The following is a 26,697-nucleotide window of genomic DNA, read 5'->3' on the forward strand; positions in this document are numbered from 1 at the left end:
GTATGAGTTTGTGTGTAGTTATGTGTGTGTCTTTTGAACATGTGATATCCTTCATCACCAGATAAGGCGTGGGCTGAAGGACAGCAGGGCATCTCAGCTTGGGGAGTAACAGGCATCAGCAGGGATCTGACGCGCTGTGTGTGTGTGCATGTGTGTGTGTGTGTGTGTGTGTGTGTGTGTGTGTGTGTGTGTGTGTGTGTGTGTGTGTGTGTGTGTGTGTGTGTGTGTGTGCGTGTGTGTGCAAAAAACAGCCCAGCCACAACACATATATTCACACACATGCACACACCCACATGCACGCACATAGCCCCAGTCTGAGGGCACTGCTGTAATTGGATGTCTGATTACTGTCAGATAGTGTGTGTTGGAGAGAGAGAGGCGGGGAGAATGCCATATGAAAGAAAATTCTCCTCTCAGGGCAAACGAGAGAATGTTCGCAACAGTAGAGTAGAAGAGAGAGAGAGGGAGGGAGAGGGGGGAGAGGTAAAGAGAGTACCAGATAGAGAAGTGGTCATGTTCTCTCTTTGTGATCTCTGAGCTTAACGTTGACCTTGTGCTTTTTTATCTGTGGCCTGACATCCAATCATCCCTTGCTTATCTCCGTCCCACCTTGCCTTATTCTCTCCATCTTTCCATCTCTCCATCCTTTCCTCATTTCTCCCCCCCATCCCCCACCACCTTCTCGGCCTCCCGCTATTCCTCCATGTTTTCCTATCCCTTTCCATCGACCATTCTCCCTCTCGTCTGTCCCGTCCGATTCCACAACCAGTCCTCCGTCATCCGGCAGAAGGCCGGTGAGATTCATGCAATTGATTGGGAGTATTGGTGATGGGTAATGGGTGACAGGTGGAAGAAGGTCAGGCGATTCACTGACGTCATCAATTGACTTACTTCCTGCCCGAGGACTTGCAGAACTAGTCTTGAGTTGCACTTGTGGACTCTAAGCACAGTTCTCATGGCAAACTGATCCTTTGAAAGGTGACTGCGCCATGCAGGAACTTGCTTGTCAATCTGTGTGTGAACAAAGGTGCGTCACTGTTGGAGGCGTTTGTGTCGTTTTAGTCTTTTTAGGAATAAGATGAATATTTTTACTCTGTATTTCTGGAAAGATGTTTACATGTATCCCTGCAGAAGTGTAAAAACCCTCATTATACAGTGCATCATGTAATAGACAGGAATCCAGACACAGACCACATTATGCTGTTTCTTTTAAATGTTTTGGAAAAGCAAAGAAGGCTCCACTGAGGAATCGCTCAAATATATGTGCGTGGTTGACAAAATGGCTCAGATGCAGCCATTACTGAAGTCTCATGTGGATTGTTACTGCACTGCTTGCAGTATAATTCTACTTCAGAGGAAATGTTAAAGGTTTTCTTTATGTCCCACTCATAGCCAAAAGGAGGGCAAAATAAATAAATATGACTATAGCATAAGTTCGTTATTTAATGTTTTCTTCAGTTAGTCAAGAAGTAAACTCAGTAAACTTTCATCAATGCATTTTTTATTTCCGGAACTCAGGTACGACCATGTTTTTTAGATGGATGAACAATTTACAGCATTCATAACATTCACTCAAGAAATGCTATTCTGTATAAATACGTGATAACAGCTCTACGAACCAATAGGCACACACACACACACACACACACACACACACACACACACACACACACACACACACACACACACACACACACACAGACCTAAGCATGTGCTTAACTGTTATTAGCTAGACTGCTTGACTCCTGGGGTAAATAAAGGCCTGCCATCTCACCCATTACTCCAACCACACACACACACATGCACACATACATGCACACAAACCGAGACAGACATACACACTTTCTGTGGGATTGCGGGCAAAGTGAACCGTTAAAAGGCCAAGAGCTTCTGTCTCTCTCCGTCTCTTTTTCTGTCCTACTCACTCACTCACTCTCTGTCTCCCTTGTGTGTGTTTTGTCTTTCTCTTCTTTCACTCTCCCTACTCAAACCTCCAAATCAACCCTCACCCCTCTCTCATTCAGACTCACTATGTCCTTGCATCTCTCATTCCTGCACACACACACACACATACACGCACGCACGCACGCACACACACAGGAATAATGAAAGATGTCGAGGTCTGTACAAAGTCATATCTGTTCTCTTTGTGCAGTACTGGAGAGTGGCACAGGCTGTCTTATATGCATACAATATATAATTTAAAAAAATTAAAAGTCCTGTTATTATATTTTTTAAATCAGTCATTCTGCCGAGCTTCTGCCCTGCAACTTTAGCCCAGAGAGATTTTATTGCCAGTCAAATGTCCTGTTTTTAGCTCTTCGAGTGACATCACAACATACTGATTGTCATCAGCCTCTGTGTTAATGGAAAGAAAAAATCTCACAATGGAATCATTTTACCTTTTTGTTACTGTATCTATACTGTTGCATGAGGTAGGATGTCTCCAATAATAAATAATGCAGAAGGAGAAGCAGGACTGGTGATATCTACAATGGCTGCGTAGCTATTACCTTCAATAATGCAGGTAATAGCTTTGGTATATATACATTACATTCTTCCTTTACTTAGGGTCCCATTACAGCAGCAGTACAAGTCATCTTTGGTTCGATATTTTTTCACAAAGATCCATCGTTTCAGTTTTTGCAATACAATTATAGAACACAACAATAGGACATGTGGTCATTCAAATGAGATAAAGAACAACATTCTAAAATGAATTTAAACATAAGAAAGATCTCTAAAAATAGCAGCTACAATCAATATTCCAACGTTTTTTTATTTTATTTATATTTGTGGATGCTGGATCTGTAAGTCCAAAAAGGAGTTTGTACCAATTAAAAGTATTTTTCCCCAAAAAATAATTTCAAATTCTCTATGAATCATATGCCAAAAAGTATTCATGTTAACAGGCCCAAAATACGTGTTAGTGATCGGCTTTCTGGGAGCCACATCTCCTCCAGCAGCAGCAGCAGCAGCAGCAGCAGCAGCAGGAGTCTTAGTGGTGAGACTTCTGAGCAGGTGTGAGAAAGTCTACTAGTGTCTCCATGAGGTTGAGCTTCATATCCTCCACTGAAATTCAGAACATTTTGTCCACACTTCCTTTGGAACTGTTACTTTCCCATCTTTGTTGGAGTTGGTACCTACTTTTGGAGTCCCTTTTATTATCTTGAAATTACTTTAAGCCCCAAATCCTTATTATAGGGACTAATGCAAACATATGTTTTCAAATGCCTTTTGACTCTCACATAGAACTGTAATGTGCGCACCTGAAGTAATCTAAAAAAGTAATTATTATTTAACCTGTGACATCATTCAGTGTCCCCTGATTAAAATGACAAAGTATGAGGAAAGGCTTGGATTAAGCCATCCCTTTAAGCTCTCGTCCACTTTTTAGGGGTAAAGTTAACGTCATGTGAGCACCATAAATATTCAAACTTTCTTATGTTGCACACCATTTGTTTTTTTGCATGTTCAACCAACCCAATTGATTTAAAACCGATAACTATTGGTCTTTATTGATGACTAACAACCCAAGACACTCTGCTGCAATAACAGCAGCTTTAGGGCCCACTATTTAGCATGTATAAGCAGGAGACATTTAATACATGGTTTGTAATACAATGTATGTAGTTGTAAGCAAATATACAATATGGTTTGATTTAGTACAGTTACTAAATGTGTAAATATTTAGCTTATGAACGCTATATAGAGGGATTTAAAGTCAAGTGTTCTACAATTGGGACATTTAAAAAAAAAAAAAAAAAGTGGCAGGTGGTGTCTTCAAATATGCTTATTGTTATTACTATTAATGATGACCTGTGTTAACGTTTAACCTGTGTGATATCCCCTGCTTTTTCTAAGCCAGCTGATGGACAATTATTGTTGCTTCCACTGCAGTCTTAATGCCGAACCCAGGAGAGGAGGATTTCTGCACCGTCTAGATTTATAATAATCACACAAAGATGTAGAGTGACGGGCACCTCCAGAGACTATCACTGTCTTAATAAATTTGCCTCTAATATACTGACGCAACAGTTTGAATTAGCTTTGTAGATAGATACCACAAGTTATTGTATTTTGTCTAAGCACCACTTGAAACATTTCATTATGTGCACAGTAGATCATTGCAAATATCCAATATCCACATGCTGATGCAAACTGCTGCCTCAATTTATACAGTGATAACCCACAGTGCTGTGGAGGCATCGCTCATCATTTTCTCAGTGTGCATTCACACCATGCTAATCGAACAAACATTCACCAAAAGTGCATTTGATTTCTGTAAACTGAACCAACTTTACCCATTTTCCCCTCTCTCTCTCTAATCAGTGTTACATTATCAGCGAAGTATAATCAATTTCAAGCTTAAGTCCATTAGGGGCTCACAAACACTTTTCCACCTCAGGCGTCTTTTCGGGTTCGGGTTAGGACCATCTTACATTTCAGGTCCGTCCTGTAAGGCATATTTTAATGGGAGGATGTACATTTCCTGGGACAGCGTTTCCGTGGGTGTTGTCAATGATTCATTAGCGAGCCGGAGGAGAGGTTCCACTTCGAAGCGGAAAAACTGCCGAACACTATATTTACCGCACCACATCATCCAAACCCAAGCGAAGAGAACAAAAAAAAACTTCCAGCATCTGTGTTGCGCATGTAGTCACTGGAGTACACATAAATGCATGCAGAAGCAACCGCTCATCGGTGAGCACAGACAAATTCACACAAGCATGTGACACCCACACACACACACACACACACACACACACACACACAAATCAGTGACTTCAAAGACCCGAGCTGCAGTGCTCCAAGCCATGAACAAAGTATAGAGAGGCAGAGTGCAACTTTTTACTTTAAAGGAGTGCTAATGAGGTTTGGAGAGAAAGAAAATGTCGAAATCAGTGTCGCGCATGTGTTTGCTGTATGTTTGTGTGAGAAATCTTCAGTAGTAACAGTTCGCTGGAAGGTGTTTCTATGGAGATGAATGAAGTTGGCGTTTTTTTTTTTTATCAAAGAAATGTTCACTAAGCTGAGGGAAGAAATTAATTTCTTCATATGGATTTGTTTGGCACACAAAGCCTTATTGGTCAAAGCTTATTGAATGTTGTGATTGTATGGCAAGGTGTGTTTATGTCTTCAAAGGAAGACAGTGTGGTGGTGGGTGACACAGCTTTATGTTAATGGAAGAGTCATTAAAGGCAGGGACCTTGATTTCACTCCCTGCCTTTCATTTCATACAACCCTCACATCTAACACAGACACGAAAAACACGCGCACACACACTCCATTGAAAGTGGCAGCTACCTTTAAAGCTACTCTCATTACTCATGTATGCGTGTGTTTAAGGCGGTATAACTACATTACAGGATGCAGATTGGATTCTAGCAGTGTGTGTGTGTGTGGGGAGTACTTTTGTGAGTTGCATGGAGTGATGCAAAACAAATATGAAGATGTAATGAGTTGTTGTGAGAAACAGATGACATGGGTTCATTGTGATGCAGAAGGTGATCACTGCAGTGGATGAAAACCCGCCAATAGTCAGTTGTATGGAGCAGCTTCAAATGGTCCAGGATGGAGATCCAGGTCCTCCAGTTGTTCCATGCATGTAATTGTAGTTCTCCCAAATTTTTGAGAATTCCCAAATTGCCATTGGTGGCTGGATTATAAGCCTTTTTTTTTATAAAAGCATTTTTCTGTTATGTCTCACAGTTTTGGTTCTTCATTTTGAGATGGAGAGACTTTGGTGCCATATATTGCACACTCCTATAGATGTATTATAAAGTTGAATTCCAATAAAATGGAGCACTATACTTTTGTTCTTTTTCTCACATTATTTAAAGGGTCTCTATACGATACTCAGAGCGTTAATAGAGCAGCAAACAGCTTTTTGCTATTTCAAGAAGTCTCTCTCCCTCTGTGTGTGTTGTCATAGCTCCTCAGCCGTGTGTGTCTGTTCGTGCATGTGAGCGTTGCCCCACGGCCGCCTCATCATACGGCGGTTACAGCTGATACGGCGGCGGCTCCCGCCCTCATTTTTCCCCTCAGGTCAACACTGTCGGCACTTTTGTTGTTTTTCTGCAATGTAATTGCTGTCAGCGCCGTTAGCTGTGAGCCGCCGGCGCCACGTTGAGAGCCTTGTGGAGGCAGTAGACATGCACTGAATTTCATATTGAGCACCTTTTAAATATTATATATATAAAGATCCATCAACACGCTGAAAAGTTTTGACATGCTGGAGGTGTGAAGGAAATGACAGGAACGAGATACTACGCAGTAGTACTCCCAATTCATGGCTCTCTTGGTTAATATGCAATGATGTCGACAGAAAGGAGAGTATGCAAGGGAAGCAGATTGTTAATTAAACATTGAGACAGTGGTCTCCAGTCCTGAAACATATTGAATTTAATCTCTAAGCAGAATGGAGTTAATTACAGACTTTTAGGGTTTAATTTGGAGAAGCTCTGGATGCACTTAACATCAAATTCATCATCACAACTTGCAACCTGCATTATTTTTAACAGCTACAGTGGGGGCAGGCAGTTGCAAATGCACACACACACACACACACACACACACACACACACACACACACACACACACACACACACACACACACACACACACACACATAAACAGGCACACGGCATTTGGAGTCATTCACATTCTATTCAACATTAAAGCCTCAATAATCAGGTTATTAGAGATAAACTGAGAGCTCGGTGTAGCTCAGCAGATATAGCGCCCATGATTCAATTAGTCCATTGTAGATTATTGTGCAGCATTTGCTGAATCACGTAATAAACCGGCTATTACTATGATCCAATACAGCTGAGACCGTTTCTAACTGGTCTCACATTAGTATGGCTGGCGTGTGATATATCTCTAAACAATTAATCAGTTTTTACACAATCGGCCAAATTATAAGCCTCGGGATTGTGTTTCTGTTGGTTCGGGGTGAAGTGAAACAGTTTGGTAGTTGACAGGAGAAAATCCTTCAACAGCTTTTCGCTCATCATCTCTCTGTGAACATACATCTACTGATGCCTCTGGACACATCCTCAGTGGTGTTCCTGGGATCATCAGGTTTTTCGGGTCTTTCAACATCACACGCCCTCCTCCAGGTGACACCACCCGAGGCTGATCAAACCCCAGCTTGTGTCCAGATGGCGAGGTACTCCGACTCCATGCTCTCCTATTTGGAGCCACAGCCATCTTGAGGCCCTCTCTGCCGCTTCAGTGGTACTGCAGATGGCTCTCCTCTCCCTCAATGCGCAAACTGCTGTCGGCTCTGGCCAAAGAGCGGGCTGCAGATCACCTCCATCCACCTTGCTCTCCATCCAGCCTGTTGACAATTGCTGACCGGTCACATGTACTTGGAGAGCGTCCTTTCAAAGGCCTCTTCCAAGCGACTGTCCCTTGCAAATTTGTATTTGTGATTTTGGGCTATACAAAATAAACTGAATTGAATTGAATGTCAACAGAAGGAGATAGAGAGGACCAGAGGCAGGAGACAGGGCCGGCTCCAGACAGCCACGATCCATGGAAACTGGAGGCGAGGAAGCACAGAGGCTCCCGGGAAGAAGTAGAGTTAGTAATGAATCAGAATCAGAATCAGTTTTAATGGTCGTGTATGTTTGCACATAAATGACTCTGGTTTTACTTTGCTCTTCGTACTTTTACACACACAATATACAGTAAACAAGATACAGATATATATAAAAAAGATTAAAAAAAGACATTAAAGACAGTAGTCAAAAGTGCAGATAGTGCAGATGGACTGATTAACTGTTCATCAGAGTGACGGCCAGTGGGAAGAAGGTGATTGCCTTCTTGGAGGGTCGGGACCGCTTTTCCAACTCAACTCTCCTGAACGTTTTCAGAGTGTTTACTGTTCTGTTTCTTCACATGACATTCACATGTCATCAGCCACTGTTTCTGCCCTGGGAAACAATTCAACAGCAGAATTGTCACTTAATTTGGCCGCCAGAAGTTTTTCACAACTCGTCAGGTATTTGAGACGAAGGTTTTTTTTTAACCACTGAAATCATGTTTGTAGTTCAGAGAAACATTTCCACATCTGAACAAATGCCTTTCTCGTACGAGGAGCTTTCCACTCAGCCTGCACCGGCAACTCATTTGTCTCCAAGATAGCTTTGGTATTATTGTTAGCTAGACTTTTGTCATCATTCACTCTTTTTCTGTCCATTTCTACTCTGCAGTTTGAAGCAAATCCTCTGTCTGGAGTTTTGTGATGTGCAAGGGAATGATGATAAATCTCTCTCTTGCAAACCCTCCTTTTTATTTAACAACTTCTGCTTTCAACTAGACGTTCAGTGAGTTATTTAAAAAAAAAAAGAGGAAAAGAGAAAAGGACGTTGATGTTTCGTTTGACCCAACCTTACAGCTTTCCTTTCAACGGAGTGGCGAAGGTGCGCACTAATAACCGACGCTCGCTTCTAATGAGCTGCTTTTTTGGCACCATCAAAAAGGAGAATTGTTTTTTGGGGATAGCAGTCAATTTGGCAGTCAGGTGTGTCTGTGAGTGTGTGAATGTAAACGCATAGATATCATTTGATATTGTCTTCATCTGGGAAGTCTGTTCTCCATTGGGACAGTTATTGATGATGGGAAAGAGGTTATGAAACAAAGACTGATTTAATCCCTTTCATACTGGTCCAAGGACAATGGTGGAGAGAATGCAAGTGCCTTGATTCCTCATAATGTGCTATATGTGTGTACGTACACAAACGTGTAAATGGAGTTGGTGATTATCCTTGAGAAATCATTCCGAAACCTCCAAGTTTGTATAGTTTGAAGGGTATATGGGGTTGCCTGTGCATATTTTGTCACTGTAGTTATTATCCGATAAAGCCTTTTAATCTGGGGCTAATGAGTATTTGTTTTGTCACTTATGCACACTGGTGAGAATGTTTGTGTGTGTGTGTGTGTGTGTGTGTGTGTGTGTGTGTGTGTGTGTGTGTGTGTGTGTGTGTGTGTGTGTGTGTGTGTGTGTGTGTGTGTGTGTGAGATTCAGGGGAGTCATATAGTTAAAGCAACAGCCTGTACAGACGTGGGAGGGAGGGGACATCATTCACTCTCCCTCACACACGATTTCACAAATGGACGCAGAGTATGTGTGTGTGTGTGTGTGTGTGTGTGTGTGTGTGTGTGTGTGTGTGTGTGTGTGTGTTTGTGTGTGAAGAAGAGAGGGTTAGAGTCATTCAAAAACCTCACATTTTCTATTATGTTCCTATTACACACGATTTGTGTTTGTGAGTGTATGAAAAAGGCAGGGAGACAGGAAGAAAGAATAAGGTCAACAGATACCTCCCTCATTATCACTTATTGTGAGTGAAATAACTAATACTGCTGCGACTGCCATCCCTGTCAGCCTCCCTCAATAGGACATGGAGGAGTGTGAATTGGGTGCAGCGGATTCTGCCCGACACTGAGCAAAGTGCTGTGATTCATTATCATAATATTGCTCCATTCATCTTTCACCTTGTTTCTCGCTATTTTATTTCCGTTGCTGTCGACACCTCCTGCCTTCAACATCTTTTTTAGCCTCACCTTTCAGCATATTCTGAAATGAGAATAAGTTTCGTCCTGGTGGGCAGGGGAAGCCCCAGCCATCACTGAATGAATATGTGTGAATTAAGCGTAGTGTTAAGCGAGTCCATTTACCGTTGAGACCATTCTTTCCCCCACATCCATCATTTCATTATCACCTCCTCCCTTCTCTCTCATCTTATTTCCCAACTGCAATGTTCCACCTTGGTTTGTCTGTACTTCGTCCATAACTTGTCTCGTCTCGCCCAAATCTCAGTTTTGTGTGTTTTGGCATGAATGTTTAATATGGTAATATGTGATCCTCATCTATTTTAGATAATCCTTGTTTTATTGCTTGTTACTATGGTGTGTTAGAATTCCCCGAAGTTGAATTTTTGATGGTGGCTGCCGCTGTTAGACTAACCATCCAGTTTTTCCTATGCTTAACTCAAAGTGCTGACGCTGCTGGAAGTGTAGAGCCACATCACTTGCATGCACCACGGGAAAAACACATTTTTAATAAACTGGGCACAAGCATCAAGTCAGACACTGCATTTGAGTGAGAAATAGAAAAATTAAGAAATGTAAATCATTGAATGAAATATTGATACTTCATTCTGTCCCTCTTTCTCTGACTCCTTCTTTCCCAGGTGGTGTGTGTATCGCCCAGTCCTTGAAGATCCCCAGGGAACCCAGGCCAGGAGAGTTTGACAAGATCATCAGACGCCTGCTGGAGACCTCCAATGCCAGGGCCATCATCATGTTCGCTAATGAGGACGACATACGGTACGTGCTGTGCACTTAAACAAGGGCCTGCGCTGCCACTGCTCATTGTTTTTCTACTGCCTTCACTTTTACATTATGGTTAAGTGACATATTCTGCTGTGCTTTAAAAAAAAATAATAACGTAAAGATAATGAGAAACGGACTATTCCTTCAAGACAGTTATATGATCATTGATGTTAAACTACTGATATAATAAAAGAAGTAGTGATAGTCAAAATGCTTTTTTAAGATGAATTGTCCTTTTCCTATTCCCTGTTTATTTTATTTCCATCATTCGTTGATGCCCTTTTCATTGTTCTTTTCTAACCTCCACACACTTTAATTCTCTGCTCTCTTCTCAAACAGACGAGTTCTGGATGCAGCTAAAAGGAACAACCAGACGGGTCACTTCCTGTGGGTGGGTTCAGACAGCTGGGGGTCTAAAATCTCACCTGTGATTGGCCAGGAGAAGGTGGCCCAGGGAGCCATCACCATTCTTCCCAAACGGGCATCTGTTGATGGTAAGAGTGGAATGAAGAAAACAGAGATATGCATATGACTATATGTCATAACGTATACAGTCAGTACCTCACAACAAATAATGGGTGGCCAAAACTTTTAATCTACACTGAGACTCTTTCTTCACACCTGGAGGTGTGACAAAGGAGAAGAAGCTGACGTTTATGTGTGTGTTCGAAGTCTAACAGATCAAATTAAGGGGACGGGAGGAAAGACCATAAACAGACAGTGAAATACACACGTTCCTTGACTCTTGATCCCAGCGGATGACACGTTTTTGCTATTGTGCCAAGGAACATATCCTCATTTGCTCCCTGTCAGAGCTCCCCACTAGATAATTGACTCCTGGAGGGACAAAGAGGCGACAGTATATGACCTGAAAGTGAGGGAGAGAGAGGTTTAAATGAATCAAAGTCGGCTTTGGCTGATGGACACTATAGGGTCTTTAGAACAGACAGAGGAGCTGTGAGTGAGCACAGGATTAATGAAGAGTGCATTCACTGCAAATGGACCAATATATTAGGTACACCTGACAATTTGATGTATGATCATCCAATAACCATACAATATATTCTACCTCTGTGAAGCTTAAAATGGTCAGTTTCTGTTGACACAAAGTCCAGGTTGAGTTCCAGGGGATGTTGAGTCAACTCAGATGTCTTTTTTTAAATGATCTTTTTATTGAGATGCAGAAAGCAAATATCCATGAAATATTATATCATCTTGAATACATTTTTTCTCATAATCCCTCTGTGCTGGCCAAAGCTGTAGACAGAGGCACACACACACACACACACACACACACACACACACACACACACACACACACACACACACATATATATATATGTATATATATATATATATATATATATATATATATATATATATATATATATATATATATATATATATATATATATATTCCATTCAACCCAAATTATACTATATCTTTTAAAATCTCGTCATTACTGAGAGGTTACCAGATGGTCAGGGGCAACTTCAGGAAATCATTGAAGATATAGTCCGCCCAATAAATCCCTGTAAATCTGTTTTTACACTTTGGTTTAAACAATAAAACAAACCGGATATAATGCTGCTTAGTAATCTTTAGAGGTTTTTGTTTCCCTACCTTTGCTTTGCAGTGGAACACAAAGATTGGTATCGATCGTCTCATCTAACTCACTCCAAGAAATACAATAAACCCATTTCCCCAAATGTCACGCTATTCCTTTAATCAAATAACCATAGGGACTGTTGCCCCAGAGAGTCCCGGGTCCCTAAACAATTGGTAAAATATGTGCGACCTGAACTGAATGTCGTTTAAAGAACCTCACATTACCACACATGCTTTAATGTTTTTCATGAGCATCACATCTGTGATCATGATGAGAAGCATGTGATCCCAGATGTGCTACCTGTTGAGTGATCCCACTGTTCCCAGCAGTCTAAGTGGCAACTGAGCTACACAGGAGCACACTGGACCAATTTCCCGGACAGGGGAGGAGATTAATCAAGGCCACTTGTCACCTTTTAAAGCGAATCTGGCATGGCACAGGCTGTCCAAGTCAGTCTGATGGTCCCCAGTGATTTAGCCATCCTCCATGGTTTGTTTCACATGCACTGTGTTGCCCTGAGCTACAGTTCCAGTGGTGTTGGAAATGACTCCTTCTTTTTTATTAGTGAAGTGTAAATGCTTCTTTGTCCTCATCTAGGATGGCATACCTGGGGGCCATGGAACCAATAAATAACGCCTGTCCAAGTACCCAACACACCACTGAGGATGTTAATGAAAGCAATATGGCAATAGAAAAACACCTTCTAAAAATCCGGTTTGCCCATCTTTTCCTGACAGACAACAAAGCAAAAAGCTGTTTTCCCAATTAATTATGGTATGAACTAGTTGTACAAGTATAATGAGTGTTTTTTTTCCCTTCAGTTCTTTCTTCTTTCATCCATCTCTTTATCACAGCCTGCCATTCTCAGACAGGTATTTTCATTCTTGTGAGTGGAGAAATATGTATTTCCTTGTTTCTCTCGTCCTTTCTGCTTGTTAAATTGGACAAGTAGCCAACATAGACTATGGAAGCTCAGTCCAAAATGTTTGCGCTCTCTGCTCTCGGCCTCATTATTTGATAGGCGCTCCTAAACTGGATGGCTCTGCAGAAATGGCTCTTCAGTTATACTTGAGATCCATCGGCTATTCACAACATTTGCCTTTGTGAGTCAAAGTGTATTACACCGGCATTAACATCAATTTTTTTTGTGCAGGCAGATTCAGTGGAAAAAAAATCCCGTAACACCTTACGCTTCTGTTTTCTCCTCACATTACATCAGTAAACAAGATCTTGCTGTTGAAAACAACTTTTCCTCATCTGTGTTTTTTACAGCGTTCGACCGGTATTTCCGTAGCCGCTCGCTGTCCAACAACAGAAGAAATGTTTGGTTTGCTGAATTCTGGGAGGAAAACTTCAACTGCAAGCTGGGTATGCATGGCAAACGGCCCGGCAGCCTGAAGAAATGCACAGGTAAGACTCTACACTTATTCCTTTTACTTTATATGACTTAAATAAATGTCTGATCGCCCCAAACCAGGATGTGCATTCGGTGGAATTTGTTTGGATCGTTCCTTAGTACAGACGCAAAAAGAGATACAGATGTTCCTACCTGGGGTGGGATTTTATACTACGTAGCATACTGTCGCAAATAATTTGCCAATTTGAAAAGATGAGTTTGAACCCAGATGCTCCATAGAGGGTTGTTAGTTTTACCTACCGTCAGTTCTAATTGGTCTTCTCTTACCCTCGCACCACAACCACCAGATCCTTGTATTCTGCTCAGAGACGTTCTTCTTGTTTGGTTTGCTGCAAATCAGGAACCAAATGCCTATGAATGTAGCTTCCAGATTAAGCACTTCCAAAACTGTGGTTCTATCAGCATTCTCTGACATTTAACAGCAGATGCAACGTTTTATAAGATTGAAGTCACCAGAGAAACTAGTTAACACTAAAAAGCAACCTGTCTTTCTGGTATTTTCCAATTAGGCAATTCCAAAGAAATATGTGGAGAAAAGAGAAATGAAAAAATCGGTGGAGTCTGTGCTTGTCAATGCAATAATTTAGATTGTGTATGAAGGTACATCCCAAGTCTCTTATTTGTTATAAATAAGGGATCTCCGAGGAGCCATGCTCAAGGATGCACGATAGCAGGCTTCCAGGAAGTGTTTTAAAGCGGGACACGCCCCCTCACTGTTCATCAGTTATTTGATTGGACGCTGCAGCTGATCGGACTAATCACTGGAGTTTCATACCAGAGTGAAGACGGATCACAGATTAAATTCTCTATATATTTGATTTTTTTTTCTGATTCACCATCTTGTCAGAACATATCTTCATTCAAGGTCTGAAAAACAAAAGGACCACAAACAACTTTCTTCATTTATCAAAAACATTTGTCTTTTTTATGATCTGTAACTTTTATTTTGGAAGCTATTATCGTAATTTCCATTCAGTCACATGAGGCTGATCATTCCTGAGTATCGAGTTTAATGAGTTACATCATTGTAATTTCTACCGAAACATTGTCCGTAAAAAAATAATTCCAGTGTTCAAGAGAAACATACTAATCATAATCATATTTTGGGTTATTTAGTAATGACTTCAGAATCAGAATTTCAAAACATACAGATCCGCCGGTATAAATTGATCCTGCGCTTATAAGCAACAGAACACAGTATAAATACCACACACTACAGACAGAGCATCTCCACTCTGACACTGATGATAACGGTGTCTTTATTAGCACAAGTAGTAGTTTAACACCATTAAATCAACTGAAAACATTATTTTATCATTTTCATCAATATTTTAACTGGGTTTTTATTTGAATATTAGCTGAAAACTGTCCGCACCAGAAAACAATCCGTTCCACTTATCATGTGTTCAGACACAAGCTTCGTCAAAAGCCTCTCCAGCTGTTAAAGCCGACTGACAGCTGATCCAGCTGTGATCAGCGGTCGCCGTCATCAGAAACAGACGCCGCTTCACGTGACGCTTCAGAGGAAAGGACATCTCATTTCTCTTAAAACACATTTCCTCGTATCCTCTATCCTCGCATGGTTTCCTTGCATCTCTCCATGATTCTCTGGTGGGAGGGACTAAGAAGCAAGGAAAAGATGTAAGTGAGGGAAACAGGGATGCAATTAAGAGACTTGTGATGTACACTGTGTGTATCGAGAGTATGTGTGTATTTGTGCTCTAATAGGCACTTCATGTTGCCAGTTTTTGCAATGTTTGCGTGTCACACTGAGGCTGACACCCGCCATTAATTCACATAATTAAGTTTGTAAGGTCTGCGACGGCCATTGACCATCTATTACTACCCGTGGCATCTGTGTATGCGGCGTGTATGTGTCGAGGGCCCTGGCCTATATTCGTGCGACAAAGTCCATTAATTCCAAGTGCTGGGGGTCGCGACCTCCAAATCATCAACACAGAAGCCAATCAGCAGCCTGCTGCTCAAGGTCGCCATGGTGACACAGTTGATGGGAGGATGTGGAAATGGGTGTGATTATTGCATGTTGTTGGGCTGAGAGATTAATAGAGAGAGAGGAAGAACTGAAATAAATGAAATACTAAGACAAATAAATAGTGTAACATAATGTATAATATTCTTTGTCTGAAAACAATTATCGGTATAGAGATTGTACATAGTATGATTATAAAAAAATCATATGATTATATAAAATATATATATATATACATATATATGTATATATGTATATATAGACATATATATGTATATATATATGTATATATATGTATATATACATATATACATATAAATATACATATATATATATATATATATATATGTATATATATATATATATATATATATATATATATATATGTATATATATACATATATATATATATATATATATATATATGTATATATATATATATATATATATATATATATATATATATATATATATATATATATATATATATATATATATATATATATATATATTCACAAAGACACACAAATTAGAAAGAATAAACCAATGAGAAACCTTTCGGGCCATGTTGAGCAATTAATCAGAAGACCTACCATATGAGCTTTATTCAATTAGAAGAGTAACATATTTCCATCAGACACTAAACATTTAATTTCTACTAAATCTTTTATTAACGTCATGTTTTCAGTTGCACCATTATTCACAGTGCCAAAATGTTTTGTTTGAATTAGTTATTTTATCGGAGACAAATTACAGTATGTCAAATGTTTTTTTTAATATTTTCTTGCAATTCTAATTACTTGTTTGGCTTCCTCTGATTCTGAATGAATGAGTTTCATTGATCAGTCCGATCTCAGATGCTCTTTGACCTATGCTTTATCCTTTTAACTTTATTCTCATGCACAATTTGTGACATCAAGATAGTGCATATTTTGTTCTTTGGAAAAATACCCAGTATTGTGTGGAAATTAAAAATGCATTTTTATGTTTTTAATGGTCATTACTGCAGCTACCACCAGTGTTGAACACTCGTTCTCCAGTCGACCAATTCCAATACATTACATCAACTTTCATCCCTATCATTTCATCTTTCATAAAAAGGAGAGTGAGCACACAGGAAAAGGAAAATCCAAGGCACTCCAACTTCTGAGTCTAGTAAAAAGCCTTTTTTCCCTGAAGCGTGGTTGATATGCTCGTAAGCACATCAACCAGGAAAACTCAGATACTGGGATAAAACTGTTGTGTTGAGAGCGTGCAGTCAGGTAAAACTGATGCCTGAGGGGAAGCTGACTGAGGCTGACACCAGATCAGAGATAAGCCGACACACACACCTACTGTACATGCTCACAAACACTTACATGCTCAGTGGCTGCAGATACCATCACAAACGAATGCAGAAGCTCTGTGGTAATTAACGTGATACTTTGACCATCCATAAATCCCACTGGCCTCGTTGTTAGGAAGATGCTGCTGTATATACTTTACAATGCAAAACATGTTTTTCTCTCTTTCTCCGGCACGCACACACACACACACACACACACACACACACACACACACACACACACACACACACACACACACACACACACACACACATATCTTTTTTGTATTGATCCACTAACCTGAACTATGACACAGAACACACAATAAAATAGAATAATTTAAAGGTGCTAAATTCTGAATTCAGAGCATATCTATGTTTGAGGGATTGCCTACACATCTCCATTCTCTGCTCAGGTAGCCATTACTCAACTATATATTTACATAGCAAAGAGTTGTTTGCTGCTATATTAATTCACTGAATGTCAAATTTAACACATCTCAAGAACTGTCTTAACGATGCATAGCAGCACCTCAGTCGAACTCACTGCACTTTGACTGATCTCTCAAATCATGATATCCTAGTTCCATGATAACTCCTCTGGAATGGCAGACACACTGGTACAGAGTTGACAGAGACACACACACACACACATACACACACCACATACACACGTGAACAACACCCATTCCCACACACAGGACACACACACTTCTCACACACTTCTCGACCCGGGCTCATCAATGGATCTTTTCCACCAGTGAGTGGCATTGGTTGTGACAGGAGCTGCGAGCTCCAGGTACACACAGAGGAATTAAAGTGCAGCGGGAGCAGAAAACAAGGTCGTTACACTGTTGGCTGTTGTTTTTTTTTTCTCCTTCATGGGTTGTGACTTGTGTCACTCTCTTGGGAATCATATCATTATTTTGTGTTCCTATTTTGGCCTTTGTGATCTTTCTTCACTTTGTTGACTGTCAATCTGAAAGTCTGACTTTCTCTCTCCTGTCTCTAACTATATTTGTCACTTCTGTCTGTTCTGTCGAGATCAAACTTGAATGGCTTCATTGGCACGAACACACTGAAATATTGAATATAAAAAAAAACACTCAAAAGATCAATATTGTCAACAAACTCGCTGTATATATAATATTCAAAGCACCAAACACTGTAAATATTTAATAGTTATGAAGCATAACGACTCTGTCTTTCTCACTCATTCCTACCTGTTCTTATGTGGATCTGCTCTTCGTCAAATCTTATTGTTCACACGGTCACAAACACTAATCTGCCCAATCATTTGTTATACATCACTGTAAACGTTGCAAATAAAAGCCAAATCTATAAACGAAGCAGACTTTTACATGGGTGCTTACACTTACATATTTGTGATGGGCTAGCTATCTGGGGAGAGCTATTTGCAAAGCTATTTGTAATAATGTATATTTTATGCAGCTGTATAGTTTGCACTTGCGTTGCTTATTATGGATGAATCTAGTGTTCCATGCTGGGTTTAATGGGTCCAATAACACTCAGCCAGAGGTCTTTTCTCCCGACTGAATGGGGGGAAGCACATGGTGCAGATACAGGCAGTGGACAGCAAACCAAGCAATACAGAATCATTTTGCTCCGAAAGACGTCATGCAACTGAGGGAAATTCGATGTTAATTGGTGCAGATATGGTACACAAACAATATGTGCACCTCCATACATTACATTACATGGACAAATAGACTGTAGGCCACAACACATATTCTGTGTGTATTTCATACCACAGGTAAAGAGACAAATTAGATAAAGTCACACAAAATAATATGCCTCAACAAATATTTATTAATCTCAAGGTCACACCTTTGAGAAAAACTATGAGGCATATTTTACCATTAGCTCAGGGAGATAGCATCTCTAATCAAGGTGGAAATATAACTGTGCACAATGTGTGTAAAGAGTGCAAACTCTCTGAGAAAATCCTATCATAACAGTTAAAGCTCCCTGGTCTACTTCCCCTGATTAGCAAGATTACCACAGGACTGTAGTTCCTTTTGCAGCTGCCTAATGAATGCTGTAACTTCCATCCTTAATGGGCAAACACAGAAGATTCTCAAATGCCTACATACACACACACATACACACACACACACACACACACACACACACACACACACACACATGCACATGAAGCTTTTCATTTCCCTCGTTTAATATGAAATATGAATACATTACGGAGTGTTTGTTAGTGGTAAAATGATTTTCTCAGGGCTACTAGGTGATAGTTTTCAGCCCTTCCTTTCTTCCATGGTAAGAAACTCAACCTTTGAAGTATTCATCCAACACTAGTAATGCGTGTATGGATCTATCTTTTTGAGATTCACTCAGTTCCAGAAGTTCATTAAATCCTGATTTAGCTCAGCATGCATACATTTACCCTCATGCACAAACACATGTTCACTCGCTGGAAATAGACCATATCCTAACGAGGTCGATGGGGATGGAGAGTTATTAGGCTCGCAGGCTGGATAAACTGTTCCCTCCCCTGTGAAAAGACCTCAGGGCCCAACAGACTGAAAGATGGAGGCAAACACAGATGGAGACGGACAATTACAGATTGACGGGCCCAGACAGACAGATTGCAGAGTGTGAGACAGAGGTGGCGACAGACAGTATTTTATGACTCTTTGCAGCATTACTTTCCAGTACGCGCGATGAAGTGTCTTTTAGCTGCAGTGGAATGATGCTTTTTCATCTTCTTGTAGACGATATGGTTCGACGACTCCGTGTGCATATGTGCTTGTGTCTGACTGATGAGACGCAGTCTTACATCTATGCTCTGTGTTATGCAAGTAACGTCTGATTGGATTCTTATACAAATACACTTTATCCGTGTGGATGCCAGACTGCTGTGTTGCCGTCGCAGGCAGCGAGGCAGGAAGTTCTGTGTGGGTCAGTGACGTGCCGCGAGGTCAGATTTACAAATATATGAACCCAGTAGAGGATCTTAAATCATCTTTCAATCGGCAGTTTGCATATGGACTACTGGTCGTTTGTCATATTTCATATCAGCATTCTTTACACACACATAGGTACGGTACATATTTGATTCCACCAATTTATAGAGGCTCAAGAGAAAGAGCGCATTTCCTCTGCACCCTCCGTGTGCTTTTAATTTGCCATTGCAATTCCACAATTCATACTCATTCAAATAGGCCATAAAGCCTACGGCAGTGTATGCATGGTCTTACCTTAACTTGTAAATTAAGTCTAGTCATCGATCCTTCTGGACAAAAATATATACGTGACTTTGTTGTAAAAGTTGTTCTTATCTTCTTTTAGTTTAAAAAGTGTAGCAGAAGAGAACCAACATAAACCCGTGGGCTCTTCATTGAGGCAGAGGTACTGTTTGTCGTTTTTCACTGCAGCTTTATGTCAGATCAGCAAGACTAAATATGTTCTACACATACGTGAAAGGACGTATAGTACAACTGTCTACAAATATTACAGTGCTGACAATGAGAAAACAAAAGGCATGCACACGTCCCTACGTCCCTGGTGTGGTTGAAAGAATCAATGTTGAGCTGCCCATCTCTCACTGTTGAGTCACACACACACACACACACACACACACACACACGCACGCACACACACGCACAAATCCATCTTGAGCAGGTTCAGGGGACCCACTTTTCACTGTGGCCATGTCACGCACATCTCAGTTAGTGTTACACACCTAAAAGCACACCAGCAAATGGATACACACCCACAATCACAGAGCTAAATTGAATGAACATGCACATGTTTAGCTCATCATAGATTACAACACTTTGGCCATGATCATAAATCACGACGCAATGAAATTAAAGCAGTATTAATTGCTTTCTTGGCCATTTGGGTGCAGTCGAGCAAGCTGGGGAGACGACATTGAATTAAAGTTGGTATTGCAAATCTGTTTGCAAACAGTTGCATAGAAATGCACCGATCGATCGGTTGCCTCTTTCACTTTTTTTTGCCTCTCATATCACACAAGTTTTAATAAATGGAGAAAAAGATCAAAATCTGTCACACCAAAATACAGCGTGAAGGAACAACCTTAAACAACTAACTTAACAGACTCTTGTTATAATTAAATCCCATGCGTGAACAGAGGGAGTGAAACGTGATCGACGCTGACAAGAACGATGCTCAAATCTTGGAAAATAGGGCCAAGGTATTCAATGTACATTTTTCTTTTTCAGTTTAATTTCTTAAATGTCAAAGTGTGTGATTGAGGGGAAGATTACTTCTGCATAATGACAAAAAAATCCAATACAACTAATCCCAGAGCTTCATTTGTCATTTTATTTCCTTCTTTCTTGTCCCGCGACTAATGAGTGGAGACTAGAAATGTAAGGATTCAATGCATAAATGTGTCATTTTATCCCTGTGTGTGCATGTACTCACACATACAAATGCCACGTGTGCAAATACACACACACACTTCTGTGTGCAGTGACAGGTTGTTGCCGGTTAGAGAGAACAAGTGTTGCTCTACTAATGTGATTTTACGGTTTGTCCTCTCTTTAACAATACCTTTTTTTTCTCCCCCACTCTTCCTCTCCCTCTCTCCCTCATTCTGTTGTTTCATATGTTTCTTATTTATCTCAACCTTCTTTCCATTAACTTACCTTCTATTTATTTGTTTAGGTTTCTTTTTCCCATCCCTCTGTTCTGTTTGATCCAGTTTCCCTCTCCGCTCTCTCACTAACGTTGTTGTGCTCTTCCTCTGCCTTCCCTTGTGTCGGCCTCTGTTCCATCTGGGGTTGTGCTTATGTATGCTTGTTCACGAGTGGGAAGACAGGGCCCCGCTGACATAAAACACACATTCCCTCAGCGACACAAACTCAACATGATTGTTTATTTGTTTGTGTGAAAGCCGTGCAGGAGAGAGATTAACGGAGGAAAGGACCGACAAAAGTAAAATAAGACAAGTTGAAGGCAGACAGAGGAAAGTTGTGCCAGGACAGTGATTTGGCATAATATGAATAATGACTAATGAATAATTTATATTAGCTGTACAATCAGCAGTAATATATATTAGTAATAATGTAGAGATGTAATATATAGAAGCCACATATGTCTGCGGCATCACATTACTCATGAAAAGATGTCTTCTGCAGTGAATTGCTCTTTGTAAAGCGGGAAATGTATGTTTATTACAACTCTTGCTTTTGTAGTCTTGCCATAAGATCTATCAGTAATAATAACAACTATGATATGCATCTCAAGAGTACTGTGATGATTTACATGAACACAAACATGGTTTTCATGGTTTATTAAAATCCTCTTTCAACAAACACCCAGGTCAGCAACACATTTTAAATAAAAAAGTTATTACCCAGATTCGTTGTTGTAAACTTCATCACGATTTAAAGCCCAGCTTCCTCGTTCCTACCTGCTGTAATTAGGAACCCACTGTCTTCCTTTGCAAGGAGCAATTATTACCATCATTTCACGTGTGCTCGATTTGAGATTAAACTCTTCATACTACAAATATGTGTTCACAACTTTCTGTTGATCTGACCCTTACCCCCTACTGTAGCGATGATACCATATTCCCAGGTCCCCACAGTGATATTGTTCTCATATAGAAAGTGTGACCCTAGCTACAAAATTGTCTAATCAGTTGTTTAGGCACATGTTTTTCTCTATTGTTTTTTTTCTAAAACCTAAAACGGATCACTGCAGCAACATTTCTGCAGTAATCGTACTCTCAGATTTTTTTTTCACCCCACATTTAAATACTATTGACCCGGCTTTGGGCTCTATGCACACATACATACTCACCAGGTGAATGATATTGATATGATATTTGACATTGATCGCTGATTCTACACACGTGGAAACCAGGCACCAATTATGAAACAAGTAGACACACACACATACACACACACACATTGTCACACGCTGACTTGGATCTAATGACTGGTATTTGTGTAGCGCTGTATTGACATAACCCTGGGCTCTTTTCCAAGTCCTGTAGAGCAGAATTCCTGTCTGATGCTCATTTCCTATTCTCTTCATTTCCTATTCTCTTCCTATTAATATTAATAATTTCTTTCTCAGTAGATTTCTTTCTTCGTAGATTAGCTAGCTCAGAGCTGGACCAGTGTGTTGGTGTGGATGTGTACGATTCTTGTTGGCATATGGGTCACGTTGCCTGGCTTCATGTTATGTATGACATGCAACGCAAAAACATTTTGTCTTTTGCGATAACAATGTTTTATAATTGTCTATGATTTATGATGCGGCAGCATTTTCCTATCAAGTCATCTCCCTCACGAAAAGCTAATCAAGCAACCTTTATGTGAATGCATTCATCACCATCTGAATTGAGTTTGCATTATTCGGAGGTTTATACATAAAAGTTCCTCACTTAATTATTTCCAAATTAATCACAATAATGCATGCGTATATGTGAGCGCGCCTGACAAAACGGTAGAAAAAAAAAACAAGAAAGTTCGGTGACAGGAGCAGAAGAGGAGAGAATTGAATGTGTTCCTAATTGATGTTTAATTAAGGAGCTTGTCCAAATCATTAGTCTATCTGTCATCCGTGCTGCATCAATCACCCTCTGTGTAAAACACACTGGCTGGCACACTGGTCCGTGAAGGCATCCATCAAGGCAGTTAGCCAGTCAGCATCCTTGCCTCAGCCTCACCTCACCGCCCTAATGTATTGGTTCGTGTTTGTATTAGACACAGACAGCTGTGGCTTCACTAGAAAGACATTGAAGCGCATATTTCAGTGGTTCCACTGGCATCAATCTCATTATTGAGCCACCCGCCAAATGAACCGGGGGATGTGGGGCTTGGCTTTAAGTTTTGGAGCTGCAGTGCAGGTTTAACCTAACATCGTATTTGAAAAAGATTCTGCTACTTATTAAGAATTATTAATATTAAGAATGCTACATTCTTCATATGTTTTGGCTTTGGAGCTTATACACATTGTAGGTCATGGTGTACGTGGAGACCACAATAACTATAATTGGTCAGCTTGGGTTACTTGTTTCTAACATGGGTGGAGATCCTCAAAATTACTGTCATTAGGTTCTTGCTTCAAGTTTTAAAAACGTCTTTAAATAAGAAAAGTGAGAAAAAAATGTCATTTGAAGCCTAGGGGAGACACATGTTTGTGACTGGAACATTGATAGCCAGATAGTCAAATTACCCTTTAGCAAGGCACTTACTTTGCTTTGGTTTTAATGGAAGGCTCCAAGGTTTGAATATGATGTTAAAGATATTTGAAGGTTAAAGGACTATCGTAATGCTATTTGCATATTCATTAAAATTCTGAACATTATGTCCAACTATTTCCCAAAGCATATCATTTTAGATGAATAAATAATAGGAAGTTATAGATGATTAAGACGTTATTTCTCTTACAGTTAAAAGAGCAACTTTGCACAGACTTAAATCTTTGTCCTCGTGAACATTTTGTTAACTTTAAAGTTTTATCAAAGTGACATTGTTGTTGCGTTGTAACACAGGTATATGCAGGGATTTAGTTCATGCATTCAAGTTTCAAAGTCTTGTGAGGAATTCCCACAAGCAACACTTGAAAGACAGCTGCCTCACAGCAATTTTTTTTTTTGTACTTTCATATAATAGTCGTGAAACATTAGCTGGAAGTCAGGCAGCAAATCATTCAAAACATGCACAACCATCTCAGGGTACAAATAAATATTGTATTACATATGCACCCTGATACAAATCATCCTTGGATACATTAAATGTAACCAATTCCACTCATTGACTTCATAATAAGATGTTTTTCTTTGCCATACCGAAAGTTAGATCATTTTAGAAGGAAAATTACACTTATTGAGTAAAACTTTGTATTCGCCAAGTTATTTCATTATCCAACATCTGTTACACTAGCAGTAGCCAAAATCCATCTCATCAGCACCAAGGATACAGATCCTCTAAAGCAAAATAACGAAAAGAAAAACATGTTTGATTTAGCTCAGGGTTTCATGTTTCCTTTAGATTTCTGCTCTTACATTTGGATTGGTGTAGTCTCCAGTAACCCTGATGTTCTTACCAGTGTGAGTCATAGTACATCCACCTCTGCATCGACGTTGAAGTGCCAGGCTCGATTATTCAAATGGGATCTCATGTAGTTTAGGAGATATTCGAAGAGGTCTGTTTCAAAATGCAGCATCAATTATGAATAATGATGAAAAATACAACCATGATTTCATCTTCAAAGATGTCTTTATAAAGCACTGGGTACCAGCTGTACAACTCATCATTTATTTTGTCACCTAGGGACTATAGAGGTTAAAGTGTTTCTGCAACCACACAATTTGTAATAACAGGAGTCATGATTTTCAAAAATCATTAAATATTTTTGGGAACAAAGTTTCTGCCATGCCTATGGCTTTCATTAGATAGACCTAAGATGAGTAACGCCTTTATACTCATCTAGAAATGGATCACAGCACTCGGCCGGCACGTCTCTGCAACAAGAACAAATAATCAACCACAAAATATGAAAATGACTCTGAGGCAGATATGGAGATGATTGCATCCTCATTGAGCTTTTGGTTTGCAGATCTTTTATGAGACATGAAAGTTACTTTTCATCTGTATTTCTGTCTCTCTCAGGCTTTTTTTTCCTGAATTTTCAATGCAAATCCTTCCTCACCAAGCCGCCAACCAAACCGTGCTGCCTGTGGTCTCTGATGTCATTAACACTGAGCAGAAAGACAAAATTTAATTTAGAAGCTGCTGGCTGCAAAATGGAATAGAGTGTAACGTCAAACAGGGTGCATATTAACACACAAGCATTTTGTCTTTCCATCTCCAGATATCCCTGCTTATCTATTTCACTTTTGTTTTGTTTTCACACAAAGACACACACACCAAGGCAAGACGGCCCTATTCCAAATATATTACACTCGCATACACTCGCATATTAAAGACTCAGTGAATTACGTCTCTTTACTTTGCACCTGCTCACACACATTATGCACAGATGAAATTAATAGATTCGTGGCCACTTCATTGATGCGTTTTCTGGCTGCACACAATGGGCGGACAAATCCAATAAAAGCTGTATGGTGTTGTACTGTTCACACACACACTCAGACACACACGCACCCCTTGCTCCGGTTAAACCACCTGACGCAATCCCAGGAAACAGAGACAGTAGTGCTCTCCGAGTTAGCAGCACTCAAAACAGCACCAGTCGTAGCACTGTCTCGGGGCAGGATTGCATTTTCTTGCGATATGCTGATTAATGATGCATTGTGTCGTTTCACATCGAGTTTCACAGCATAGAGAAATTCTCATTATCTCATGACACGTTGATCTATGGCTCAAAGTGTAACACTTTGCTGTACTTTTCTTCTCTGAATGGAAGCATGCACAAGCGTTGAACGCACATACTGAGACATCGAAAAAGAGGCTGGCTTGTTGAGCAAGGTCAGCGATACACGTCGGCTCTATGTAGTGAGGTCACAAGTCTGGTTACGAATACTGAATCTGATATTTATGGGTCAGTTTTGAAAGGCAAGACAAACTCTTCTATCAATATTCCTCTTTTGATCCTATTGATATCATTATTCAGAGGCCATTTGGAAAGCCTCAACTCTCCAGTTCTCTCCTTACATGAAGATAAACGTTGGTTTCAGTTTAATTTAGAGTTGCCCTTAAATGGACATCCACGTTAGTAGCAGCTTGTAACCTTCATTAGCACAACATTTCTGACAGAAGCATGCTCTCTCTCATCGGCAGGATTTTGAAAAGTTCAATCACTAATGGCTATTTCACACTACATGACTTTAGCCCTGATTTTCCACTTGATGGCAGTTTTTTGGATCTCCCCGACAAAAGACCCAGATCAGAAGCAAACCGCCGTTGGCTCCAAATCTGCTCTCAAGCACTCTGCGTGAACTGTTTGAAGACGCGACCCGAGAGGCTTGCTGATGCATTGCAGACACATTCCAGATATCTAGCATCGCGAAATGCCTCGACCTGTC

The 26,697-nt window shown here is 40.2% G+C and overlaps 1 protein-coding gene across 1 annotated transcript in view; it reads left to right on the forward strand.

Annotated features, from left to right (window-relative positions):
- The window catches only part of grm8a (glutamate receptor, metabotropic 8a), a gene marked incomplete at both ends in the record, with an annotated part of 184,711 nt that overhangs the window by 111,353 nt on the left and 46,661 nt on the right, over positions 1 to 26,697 (forward strand). The window contains 3 exons of the mRNA XM_079235931.1: positions 10,203 to 10,338; positions 10,684 to 10,838; positions 13,227 to 13,364. Coding sequence (XP_079092057.1) covers positions 10,203 to 10,338; positions 10,684 to 10,838; positions 13,227 to 13,364 — 429 coding nt within the window. The remainder of the gene's footprint in view (positions 1 to 10,202; positions 10,339 to 10,683; positions 10,839 to 13,226; positions 13,365 to 26,697) is intronic.

This window comes from Taurulus bubalis (assembly GCF_910589615.1).
Source record: "Taurulus bubalis genome assembly, chromosome: 20".
NCBI lineage: Eukaryota > Metazoa > Chordata > Actinopteri > Perciformes > Cottidae > Taurulus > Taurulus bubalis.